This window comes from Cyprinus carpio, chromosome A14 (assembly GCF_018340385.1).
Source record: "Cyprinus carpio isolate SPL01 chromosome A14, ASM1834038v1, whole genome shotgun sequence".
In the NCBI taxonomy this organism is placed as follows: domain Eukaryota; kingdom Metazoa; phylum Chordata; class Actinopteri; order Cypriniformes; family Cyprinidae; genus Cyprinus; species Cyprinus carpio.
Window position 1 is genome coordinate 9,888,771 of NC_056585.1, and position 12,823 is coordinate 9,901,593.

The 12,823-nt window shown below is 39.7% G+C and overlaps 1 protein-coding gene across 2 annotated transcripts; it reads left to right on the forward strand.

Annotated features, from left to right (window-relative positions):
• The first annotated feature begins 785 nt into the window (after positions 1-785).
• LOC109111519 (protocadherin beta-15-like) lies at positions 786-8,287 on the forward strand. Of its 2 annotated transcripts, XM_042770579.1 has the most exons (5): positions 786-3,468; positions 3,562-3,675; positions 5,393-5,451; positions 5,864-5,982; positions 7,146-8,287. In XM_042770579.1, exons 1-5 carry the CDS (start codon positions 1,156-1,158, stop codon positions 7,475-7,477), a joined length of 2,937 nt encoding a protein of 978 aa, XP_042626513.1. In that variant the 5' UTR covers positions 786-1,155; the 3' UTR covers positions 7,478-8,287. The 2 variants fall into 2 exon arrangements, with proteins under 2 accessions (XP_042626513.1, XP_018980019.1); XM_019124474.2 differs by having other exon boundaries at positions 787-3,675.
• The last annotated feature ends 4,536 nt before the right edge of the window (positions 8,288-12,823 follow it).

The following is a 12,823-nucleotide window of genomic DNA, read 5'->3' on the forward strand; positions in this document are numbered from 1 at the left end:
GGTCAAGGTGGTGTTCACCTAGTCTAGTCTAGTCTGACAAACCTGATGGTCACGTAAGACCAGCAATCACCTTACGCTAAGGTGATTTTATTTGTCTCTCTATTTCTCTTCTTCCCTCATCCCTCAAAGATGTGCCTATAGTAAACTGCGGAATTCAAGAATGTCTGTGTTAAGGTGTAGGCCTGGTATGAGGGGGAGATAGGCTTACATCAGACAGACACAGAGAAACAAAAACACATACAAAGAAACAGAAATGAACCTTCTTAAGTAGAACCTTCCTCTAAGGATGCTCGTGGGGAGCGCGACTGATAAGGATTATCCATGAACATTAAGATTAGATTTGGGCGAACACGTGTCACTCTTTTTGAAGACACGATTCGGATTTGTCCCATTAAAACAATAACTTCCACAATCCATAATCTTATAAGTCACTGGATCTGTTTTGTTGCAATACCATATCGAAAATATGTATGTATAGCTGCTGCTTAAAAGAACTTACAAGACTATCTGGTCAAGTATCCTAACCGTGTTTTTTAAGAAATCATAAAAAGGTCGGGAATGTAAAGTTGCATTGCCATATCAGAAATGACGTATTAATTCGTTGATTAATTGTCTCACTTATTTCAGGGTGATTACGCGCACCCGGTAGATCTCGAGTTAAACGTGCTAGTACAGTGATTATGCTCCGTGCTCTGAAGTCGCCGTGCGCCAATACGTTCCTCCCCGCCACACACACACACACACACACACACACACACACACAAACACACACACACACACACACACACACACACACACACACACACACACACGCACGCACACACGCACGCACGCACATCACCTCCCTCTTTCGTCTCACACACTTCTCAAAGCATCTGACACACTGGAATATCAAAGCGCTCGCCGCTCCTGCTCACACACTGCCTGCGCTTCGCGCAAAGCGCACAACCCAATAGAGTCTCCAAGTTTGCAGCGAATTTCCACTCTGTTGTAAATCGACACATGCACTTTTTAAATTATTTTTATTTCACTTTGGATAACAATGCGAGCGTGTATTGTGTACTTAAATAGTTTTCCAAAAACGGTTTGAATCTTTCACAACTGAACATGAGTGTCCTCTGTGAAAGCAGCTGAAAATATCAGATTTTTAGGAAGATGGACCGGAGGCTTCCGAGGAGGCGATGGACGTTGGCAGGGCAGGTTGTGTGTCTGCTCCTGTGTGCGTGCGCACTGGACCGGGTTTTGGCGCAGATTCGCTATTCAGTTCCCGAGGAGTTGGAGCACGGGGCTTTCGTTGGAAATATAGCAGAGGACTTGGGCTTGGACGTGGCCAAACTGTCTTCACGGAGATTCCGGATTGTATCCGGGGCTAAAAAACAATATTTAGAAGTGAATTTGGAGAACGGAATTCTGTTTGTGAACGAGAAGATCGACCGCGAGGAGCTGTGTGAACAAAGTCCCGGTTGTTTCTTGCACTTGCAGGTGGTCATTGAGAACCCTTTGGAACTGTACCGGGTAGAAGTGGAGATCTTGGACGTGAATGATAACGCTCCCAGTTTCCCGTGGAGCGAGTTTAATCTGGAGATTACAGAGTCTGCTGCGCCGGGCTCCCGGTTTCCGCTGGAGAGCGCGCAGGATCTGGATGTGGGCTCCAACTCTCTCCGCTCGTACTTACTGAGCGCCAATCAACATTTCGTGCTGGATATTCAGACGCGAAACGACGGCAGCAAGTTTGCAGAACTCGTTCTGCAATCGCCGTTGGACCGAGAGCAGCAGAAGACACATGAGATGGTGCTCACGGCCGTGGACGGTGGCTCCCCATTGCGCTCGGGCACGGCACAGATCAAGGTAACTGTACTGGACGCGAATGACAACGTGCCGGTGTTCGACCGCTCCGTATACCGGGTCAGCTTGGTGGAGAACGCGCCTAGAGGCACGCTTGTGCTCAAACTGAACGCCACGGACCTGGATGAAGGCGCAAACGGCGAGATCACCTATTCGTTCAGCGGGCATGCACCTCTGAAGGTACGCGAGCTGTTCAGCGTCGATTCTCACTCGGGTGAGATCCGGGTGAAGGGAATTGTGGACTACGAGAAGGCCAGCGTGTACGAGCTCTACGTGCAGGCGAAAGACAAGGGTCCCTCAGCCGTGGCCGTGCATTGTAAAGTGCTGGTCGATATTCTGGACGTGAACGACAATGCGCCCGAGGTCATATTAACCTCTGTGTCAACACCTGTTCAGGAGGACGCGCCTCCGGGCACGGTGATAGCTGTGGTCAGTGTAATGGACCGTGACTCCGGAGAGAACGGAGCTGTGGATTGCCAGATCCCCGGAAATGTGCCGTTCCAGTTGCACTCCTCTTTTAAAAACTATTACACACTCGTGACCAGCGAGTTTCTCGACAGAGAGTCTGTCTCGGAGTACAACATAACCCTCACGGCGCGAGATCTTGGCTCGCCTCCGCTTTCCACCAGGAAGACGATTCTGGTTCAAGTGTCTGACATTAACGACAACCCGCCGCGCTTCATTCAGCCCTCATACACTGTATATGTGACCGAGAATAACGCCCCGGGGGCTTCCATTTGCTCGGTGACCGCATTTGATCCGGACTCTAATCAGAACGCGTATTTGTCCTACTCCATCCTGGAGGGTCAGATCCAGGGCATGCCGGTGTCCACTTATGTCTCAATCAATTCTGATAACGGCAACATCTACGCGCTGCGCTCTTTCGATTACGAGCAGCTCCGGAACTTTCAGATCCGCATCCAGGCGCAGGACGCCGGTTTCCCGCCACTCAGCAGCAATGTGACCGTCAGTGTGTTCGTTTTGGATCAGAATGACAACGCGCCGGTCATCCTGTCACCACTGTCCAGAAACGGCACTGTTGCTACTGAAATGGTGCCCAGGTCGGTTGACGCTGGGTACCTTGTGGCTAAAATCACGGCGCTTGACGCGGACGCGGGGCAAAACTCTCGCCTGTCATATCAGATGCTGCAGGCGACGGATCCCGGGCTGTTCAGCGTGGCTTTATACACCGGGGAGATCAGGACGATCCGCCGCTTTGTAGACAAAGATGCCATCAGACAAAGACTCGTCATACTTGTCAAGGACAACGGGCAGCCGCCGCTCTCGGCCACCGTGTCTATCATTCTGTCAGTGGTGGACAGCGTGCCGGAGTCGCTGTCCAAATTCGGTGACCTCTCGCTCAGCCCCCAGCCCCCGTCTAACCTCGCGCTCTATTTAATCGTGTCACTGAGCACCGTCTCGCTCATCTTCCTCGTGGCCATCATCGTCTTGGCGGCCGTGAAATGCTACAAAGACCGTGACTCCCTCGGCGGTTACGCGCTCTCCTCGCTCGGTACCGCTTGCTGCAGCTTTGAACCGGAGCCGCCCGCCGATGTATTCAAAAAGTCTAATCTAAACCTGAAGATCTCCACCGGCGCCAAAGTGCCCACGAACTGCGTGGAGGTAAACAGCAATCCTGCAAATCTCTCTCAAGCGTATTGCTACAAAGTGTGTTTGACGCCCGAATCTTCAAAGAGCGACTTCATGTTTCTCAAGCCTTGCAGTCCCGGCACACCGAGAAATAACACGGCGAAAGGAGCTGATAACCTGGTGCTGAGCTCACAGAGCCGCTGCTCGTCCGTGAACAATGGTGCGACTACACCGAACGAGGTAAAACAGCATTCATCTTCAGTCTTAAACATTAACTTGCTCGTTGAGTTTGTCAGGTGATCTTTATTTTTGAGTCACTTTCGTGAAGTGTGAAATATGTTGGTGAATGAGATGAATTGGCTATCAATTATAAATGCACAAAAGAAAAACTGGAGGGCGCTAATTATTTGACAACAAATATTTAATACCTCTGAAGTCAATCAATGACCTTGATTGAGAGTGAACGACCGTCTCATGACGGCGGTATTTTCCAGAGCAACCGAGGACAATGTACTTCTTTTAGCACTCTATCCAGGTCTTCCGTTGTTTTATGTGCTATCTCTCTCTCTCTGTCTTTCTATCTATTAATCTCTCTAAAATGTTGCAAAACCTTAAAGAACATTAAACGTTTTTTTATGCTTCTTTGTTGTTAATGCGGTCAGCTTAAAATATTAACGTGGTCTGTCTCTAACCTTCAACAGGAGAAGCTTTTTAGTGCTCTTCTATTGCATTTAGGCACAGACATTCTTTGTCAAAGGGCACGCGCGCACACACACACAAGCTAATTATCCAGTACACAATGGCACACGGGCGCGGGCTGGTTTCTTCCATAATGGGGCTGGGGAAACGAAAGCATTATAGGGAGCGAGCTGGAGCCAATGGAGACGTGTCGTGCCTGTAGATTCTGCCACTTTGCCCTCATAGAACAAGAACTGGAGAGCGAGGGAGAAACTGTGTGTATGTGTGTGTGTGTGTGTGTGTGTGTGTGTGTGTGTCCTGTTAATATCCACTAGGTGGAAACGTCAGGCTGTAAAATGTAAACGTGCTCGCTTCCGTTATTATTAATTTGTCAGGGTGACCTGTTAGAGAGCCAGGTGTGACCTTGCCTTGGGTAAGTGAACTTCTTATAGCTTGTGAAGAATAAATTCGTCCACTGAGGGAACTGAAACCTGCAATGTCCATAGAATATGTGGCCTTTAGGTCTCATATAGAATATTCATGAAAAATGATGCCCTTAAGGGCATAAAAAAAAAAAAAAAACTCAAACAGGTGTAGAACTCCTGCGTGCAGTCAGAGCTACTTACAGGATTTCTTCTGGGAATATATTAAAGATGGAAAATTCTGTATAAATTCACCAGAGCTGCAGCTGAGAATGCAAACGCACGGGAGTTTCTAAAATAAAGCGAGACATTAAATTAAAGTCGTTGGTCAGTTAAATGCGTATTCGAAATTAGTTTCCTGCCCGCTGCAGTTTTCTTTTGAAGATTAAAATCGTATGTCGGTGTTCTCATTTTCTACGGATGGTATTTTGAAGAAAGGTTTTAATAATAAGCTTACATGGCGCTCTCCTTATGAAAGTCTCTAAGCGAATTAATAGAGCGTGGAATTCATGCTTTCACTCGTTCTTTGACATGGAATAAATAACACCCCCATTCTCCTCCTCCTCCACCCCCGCCGCATCTCTGAGGATGAAAGAGAAGACCGTGACACCAGTCATTGCTCAAGGCACCACAGCTCGGAAAGAAATGACGTGCGTTTCACACTTTTGGCCACAAGGAGGCATACAAGATTCCTTTAATGCCTGAGTAATATATTTCAGAGTGTCTGTGGACATCTGTAGCAATTCTATACACTGAAGAGTTTCGGAAAAGATATATAAACATTTATCTTACATATGTGTTATAATCAGTTATTTATTTTAAGATCTCATTTGTTTTTATTGTTCTGTGTATTGCAGTTAAAACAAGCAAACACTGACTGGGCCCTCACCAAAAATCAAACCTCCTCTCTGAAAAGGTAAAACACAGGTTTACTTGTCTCTGAATGGGCATACACTATAAACTTTGTGTATTTAGTTAATAGTAACACAATATATGACAAACTGTTGTACGACTGAGAAAATCTAAGTATTTCTGTAGCTCAAACAATTGCACATGGTGCTAACAGTGCCCTGGTCATGTGTTAAATTTCATATGCATAAATGTAAACACTAGAAGTCAAACTCTTAAAAAAATAACTTTTACATTTTAGGGGGGAAAAAGTATTAAAAACATATGAATTGTATTTTTGAAGACAACGTCAGATGTTCCCAAAGTGAAGTTTTGTCATTTAGAGCTGGCAGGCAATGATCTCTCATGCATGACATCTGGAGTATCAAGATATCTACTTACATCTCAGATTGGCCTAATTTTCCATCATCTGTTTGCAGTTGTAACTCTATCAACATGGATGGCACTCTGATGCAAAAGGCCATGCAGGCAGAACCAGAGAATTATATGGGTCAAATAGCTGCTGGACAGTACTGGACCTGGGGAACCCGCTCGAGAGGTACAGCTATACTTGTAATTATCTGACATATTTCATATTTTAAGTGAAATATGATATTCAACAAGGAAAAAGTGTTGGAGTTGTTAAAGGCATTGCTGCCATGAAGGCCTAAAAAAGTAAAAACCAGCACATGGCCATATCTCCTTGCCTTATCATGCTGGAAATGTGGTTGTTTTTTGGTTGTCATGTTGAATTCATTTTTACAGCCCAAACGCGTAAAATTTCAGAAATTAAAAAACACAGGTGATATTAATCCCTACTACAGAAAATTTACAATTTTCAATATAGAATTTATGTTCAGATTCAAGGTTCAAACTTTGAATGTATTTAATTTCTGTGCAATAGTGAGGAAAATATTACTCTGTCCTCTGTGGGTAAATGAGACATTACTTGAAGAGACTTTCATGATTTGTTTGGCAACATAAATTATTCACATTAGTACTTCCAGTGTGATCCAGTGTAGAGTCAAAAGTCTGAAATTAAGATTTTATAATAATGTTTTTCAAAGTAGACTTTTATGCTCACTAAACTGCATATATTTGATCAAAAATACAGTAAAAACAGTAATATTGTGAAATATTATTAACATTTAAAATAACTATTTTCTATTTAAATATATTTGAAAATGTAATTTATTTCTGTGATCAAAGCTGAATTTTCAGCATCATTACACCAGTCTTTAATGTCACATAATCCATCAGAAATCATTCCAATATGCTAATTTGTTGCTCAAGAAACATTTCTGATCATCATTAATGTTGAAAACAGTTGTTCTGGTTCACATTTTATGTGGAAACCATGATACATACCATTCAAAAGTTGGGGTAAGCATAAATATATATATATATATATATATATATATATATATATATATATATATATATATATATATATATATATATATATATATATATTAAATATTAGAATAATTTTTGATGGATCACGTAACACTGATTACTGGAATAATGATGCTGAAAATTCAGTTTTGCAACACATTAATAAACAACATTTTAAAATGTATTGCAATACAAATTAGTTATCATAAATTGTAATATCATTTCACAATATTACTGTTTTTACTGTATTATGATCAAATAAATGCAGCATCGGTGAGCAGAAAATACTTTTTTTCCTTAAAAACATACTTTTTGTAACACTTTCAGAGTACCGGATGCATTCTCCAGCAGGTAGCATTTCTCAGAGGGCCTGGACTCCTCATTACACACCCCAACACAACCCCACACCCCACCTGCAGCAGCAGCAGCCCACGGCACAGGTCCGCCCGGACCCTCCGCCGGACTACCAGCACAACGTCTACATCCCCGGCACACCATCCGGCTTCTGCACCCTGCGCCCCAGCTACCGCAGTGAGCTAAACGTTCACAACTCATTCTCCACCTTCGGCAAGAAACGTAGGTTCATCTCTCCCAGCAGCTACGACCCGCGTGACGACACGGGGACAGAGGTCATCAACAATGACTTATATAACGAATAAAATAAGACAAAAGGACCTAGCTGTGATGATGAACAAAAAGAGTGACTTATTACCAAAGCATTATAATGTAGTCTCAGCCTCAGATGGACGGACACAATCCATTCATTGCCCATCTGATGCATATTGCACATGCAATGCAACTTCCGTTGATTTAGGGAAGAAAATTGTTTTAAAATAATATAAGGTTGACATGCTTCAAATCTTTGAAAGTTATACAGGAGCGGAACTATATATCCCACTTTGTTTTCTGTCTGTGAATTTGTTTAGCAGGACAGAAATTCCTCTCACAAAGTCTAAAAATAAACCTCCCCTGTTTTCCTGCAACCATTTTGCAGAGATTTTAAGAGTGCAACAGTGCCTAACCATTTTCTCAGTGGACTTGTTTCCAGAAGTGTTTTTCCCATTCACTTTTTCCCATAAGGATTAAAGTCTTCATTAAAAAGTTTTAAGCCATAAACAGTTATGAATTTTATCACAACCTTACAGACTTGATTTGAAGCCAAAAAGTATTGAAGATTACTAGATTGAACTTAATAACTTTAATGAAAAATTATAAAACAAAAATCCCATAAAGTGTTTAGAATAAAAATCAAGTTAAAAATGATAGAGAAGCTATTGATTTAAAGATGTTCAATTTATAATTAAATTTCTCTGCATAATTATGGGTTTTTCATAGTGCTTTCATATCAATTAATTGCGATTAAGTGCATCCAAAATAAGTTTGTTTACATAATGTAGTTGTGTGCACTGTGTATATTTATATGTATACTGTATATAAATACACACACATACATGTATATATTTAATAAATATTTACACACACACACACACACACACACACACACACATATATATATATATATATAACACATATTTCTTACATGTATGTGTATTTATATATACATATCAATATACACAGTACACACATGTATTATGTAAACAATATATGTTTACATACAATAACCTTTTAATTGATTTGACACCACTAGTTTAACATTAAAGTTAAACACAAATACTTCAAGTAAAAGTTGAAATAATGAAAACTGACAGCTTCAAGAAAAGCATATACCATCAGTTAACAAGCTTGTAACACTAACTGATAAACCTTTAAAAACAGACCTATTGTGAGTTATAAGTCACTTCCCCTGTGGAGATAATAAATGGAGCTTTTACTTCCAGAACCCGACTGTTGCACTCTATTTCAGATAAACCCTCACCTAAATGGCATGTAAAAAGTGTTTTGTTGCTTTACATGTCAGTCAGGCAGAATGAGCAGCAAACCAGTTTTATGCTGCAAGTCTGAGATCACTTGTCACCAAAACCTTAATGATGTCACAGTGCCATTATGCTATGATGGTTCTGTCTGTCACCGCTCTGTGCTCACACTCACTCGAACATGCACTTTTCACTCACATTGTGTGTGTGTCTGTGGTACATCATTCAGACCTGCTCGTAGGACACACTGTCTGTCCTGTCATTGGAGTCTATTGTACTTAACTACGGAGCCTCTTTTCCTCGGGATAGGAGAGTCTGACTGTTTTAAAAGAACTTGGATAAGTTAAAGGGAGAGTCGAGATCTTATGATCCCAATGAAACTTGCTTGTCCTGTTATTTGAGGGACTGAATAACTCTTAATCTGTATTATTATTATTATTATTATTATTATTATTATTATTTGTAATTGCATCTGCTTGGTTAGTTTGACCACGCCAGGCCTAAAGGTCAAAGGTCATTACCAATAGAGCAGCAGTGAGGAGCCTGAGATTTAATACAATACTGAATATCATTATTATTTTTATATTATTTTCCTATACTGTTGTTACTTTGACAATCATTTCAGCCAAAATGTGATTATTACCCATCTTTTGCACACAGTGTGAGCATATAAATCAATACAGTGGTCATGATGTGAAATAATTATGGGCCAGGAGAAGGTGGATGCTCACCAAATGAATCTAATTAATTCATTATGATAACTCATGTAGAAATGACTGGATCCACATGCATTTAGACACGCATTACTGCCTCATACAAGAGAACAGGATGTGAAAATCCATTAATTCCAAATGTGTACATAAAAAATATGAGAATTAAATATTTTTTTCTGCAATAAAACTGTGGTGTTGTGATTAATATTTTTATAGGGGATAACTTGAGGGCATGAATCCTACAAGACCTACAAGATTGCTTACTGAATACTGTGCAATATACACTGTACACTGCTTACTACTTACTACTAAAAATAGTAAGACAGTATGCAATTTAAATCAATAAATGTTTCAAATGGTAAGTATTGATTTTCTGCATTGTTATCACATGAAGTCTCATGGGAGTGGCATCCAGATATTCTGGAAATATATTGTTTTGCTGTTTAATTCAGTTTTGCAGCCTGAGAAAAATTATAGATGTTAAAAATCACAGGTTACTAAAATAAGCTATTTTCAATATGTCATCTGTGTTCAGTTTCACGATCCAAACTTTGAATCAGTTTTATTTCTGTGCAGTAGTAGGAATATATTACTTTTGTGTTCAACCTTTTCAGTTTGTGGGTAAAAGTAGGTCTGTGGTTTACATTACTTGAAGAGACTTTACTGTTTTATTTTTTAAAGCATACAACATAAATTATGCACAGTCAAATCTCAGGTGTGAACTCAGGAAATTCCCCATGGTTCAAAAATGCCAAATCTCTTCAGGTTTTAGGACTAAAAATGGAACAATTAATTCTCAGTTCTTTACATAGTTGCATGAAAAGACATTTCTAAGCACAAAGAAAAGAAAATCACCCAGGCCACTCACACAGGAGTAAACATATGCTAACATATGCTAATGAGCTTCCTTTTTCCTCCCACAGAGAATAGACTTGGTTCATTAACTAAACAAACACAAAACTCCATCATCTAAATATCATTTTAGTTATAGACGGGGAAACAGACGGACCCGTGGGGGGAATCAGGCTCCCCCTGAAAATGCCACACCTGGACACACCTGGACTCTCCCGCGCTCTCTCCATTTTATTTTCCCAGAGAAATTAGTTCAGAATGTCAATAGATGAGTATCGCCCAGTTGAGAGGGGTAATTAGGTTTGCCGTGTGTCCTTTCAGATTACAAACGTTAATGAAGAAACGGTCTCCATGGCGCTAACACACTTCTCTAAATCGAAGTTCATCTCTCTGAGGGCCCGTGGACCGGAGGTGAGGAGATGAGCAATTTAGACATGTCCCTCTCTAGACTACAGATCAGAAATTAGAGGAGCTCCGCTTTTGCAGCACAGAGTCACATTCAAACAATGACATCCTTTTGAGAAGTAGGAACAATCTGCGCAAAGAAAACTTCAAAACTTCACTCATGAATATTAATTAGGTGACTAGACAGTAGTCCTAGCTGATTGGTTAAACGATAGACTGTGCTAAGCATATGGTATATTTGCCCATATATTGTAAATGTTTATTACTATTTTTTTTTATTAACAATTATAATTAATTTGTTATGTGTAGTTTAACTTGAAGGTGAATTTTGCAATTTTCTTGAATGCTAAATAACTGTATGTTGAAGCTGGAGCAAGACATGATTAAATCTAGAATGTTTAGGAGTCTAATGCTTATATTGGTCAACACAAATTTTATTGGTTATTACTATTGGCCTTGCCTTAAAGGTTAAAAAACAACTTAACTATAAAGATGAAGTGGAAATATTTAATATCTGTATTTGTGTTTTACCCTGTTTAGGCCTTCACCTTTGACTTCTATCAAGTAAGCGCTTCTACACGTTGACCTTCACCTTGTCTTAGACAGAATGTTCTGGCTCTAGCTGTTTCATATGACAATACCAGTCTGAACTCCCTCTCTTTGTTCATCCTGTGTGGTTCCAAACCAGTAGCAGAGGTGCTCTGTCTGATATTATGCATCATAGTCTGCCATTACACATGCTGTTGTGTTGGAGTTTTAGTGTTGCATTAAGAAGTTTATTGGACAGTGATATGTTTTTACCCCCTTAAATATATGCATTGTAGATTAGTATTTACTCTGACTTGTCATAAAAACTCTGATATTTCACTCTTCTACATCTTTGTCTCTGAAAATATTTGTCTTTTTGCAAATGAAAATGAATTTATAATGATAATATGAATTGTTATTAAATAACAAATGTGCATATAAATCGTGTGTGTATGTATATATACACATACTGCACACACAATATACAAATACATTTAGGTAAATATAAATACAAACAGAGTGGGGTCAGAACAGGTGCATTTTCGCAAGTGGTCTCCAACTTTTTAGAAAATAACTTCAGAAAAGAAAGTTTCAGTATTAGCCATAAATCTGTTCTTTAATTTTATTTGTTGTTACTTCGAACATTCCATTTTCAAGAAACGTTATCCAAGAAAATGCAAAGCTGCAGTTTGGGAAATCAGTCTCAGAAAACACCACTAGAGGTCGCCTGCATCACATGTCAACAGGCACAAGGAGCAAAATTACAGTTGCTGGCACATTTCATTAACATGTGAAACAAGATACAAACAAACAAATAAATAAATAAATCCACCACCCATGTTAATTTAAATTTGTGGTCATATTTCTGTGCAGTGACATTTTATTTTAAAGAGACACAATGGCATTTTTTAACAATGCAGATTTTATTATTATTATTATTATTATTATTATTATTATTATTTGCAGAGGGAAACGGAAGTGCCAGAGAGAGAGAGAGAAAAAAACAAAACAAAAAAAAAACAATCATATTATTACAATATTTTAATTCCTAATGCAGATCTCTGTTCCATGTGTAAAATCTTCAAGGAATCATGAATTCATCTGACTGCCATCCATTCCTGGAAGAGAAAGAAAAGAGAATGGGTTAAAGTAGCCAAAGTTCACAGAAAGAGAGGTAAGTCCGAAAATTCTGTAAAGATTACAACATGGGATACTGTGGACATGGGCAGACAGCTGTTATATTCTCTCAGCCTTTGTACTTAGCAGAAGTTAATTTAGCAAATGCTAAAGGCACTTAGGATTCTGCAACATAATTATGTTGCTTTCTTTTGGCAAAAAAGTATTTTGTGTATTTCAGTTTAAATTAATTGTTTACTGCAAGTATGACTGTCTTAGTCACTGTCTGAAGCCAGGCCTTCCAATCAGCTATCAAATCCGTTACATTTACATTGACATGCACTAATGATCAGAAATAAAATAAAATAGTATCTCTGTAAAATGATCTGGTAGTCTGTGCAGTACCTTTGTTGCATGAAATCTGATGTCATTGTAATGATGTAGCATCCCTGTCAAAAAAAAAAATATATATATATAAACATTAAATAAAATAATAATAAAAAAGTAACAAATGCCA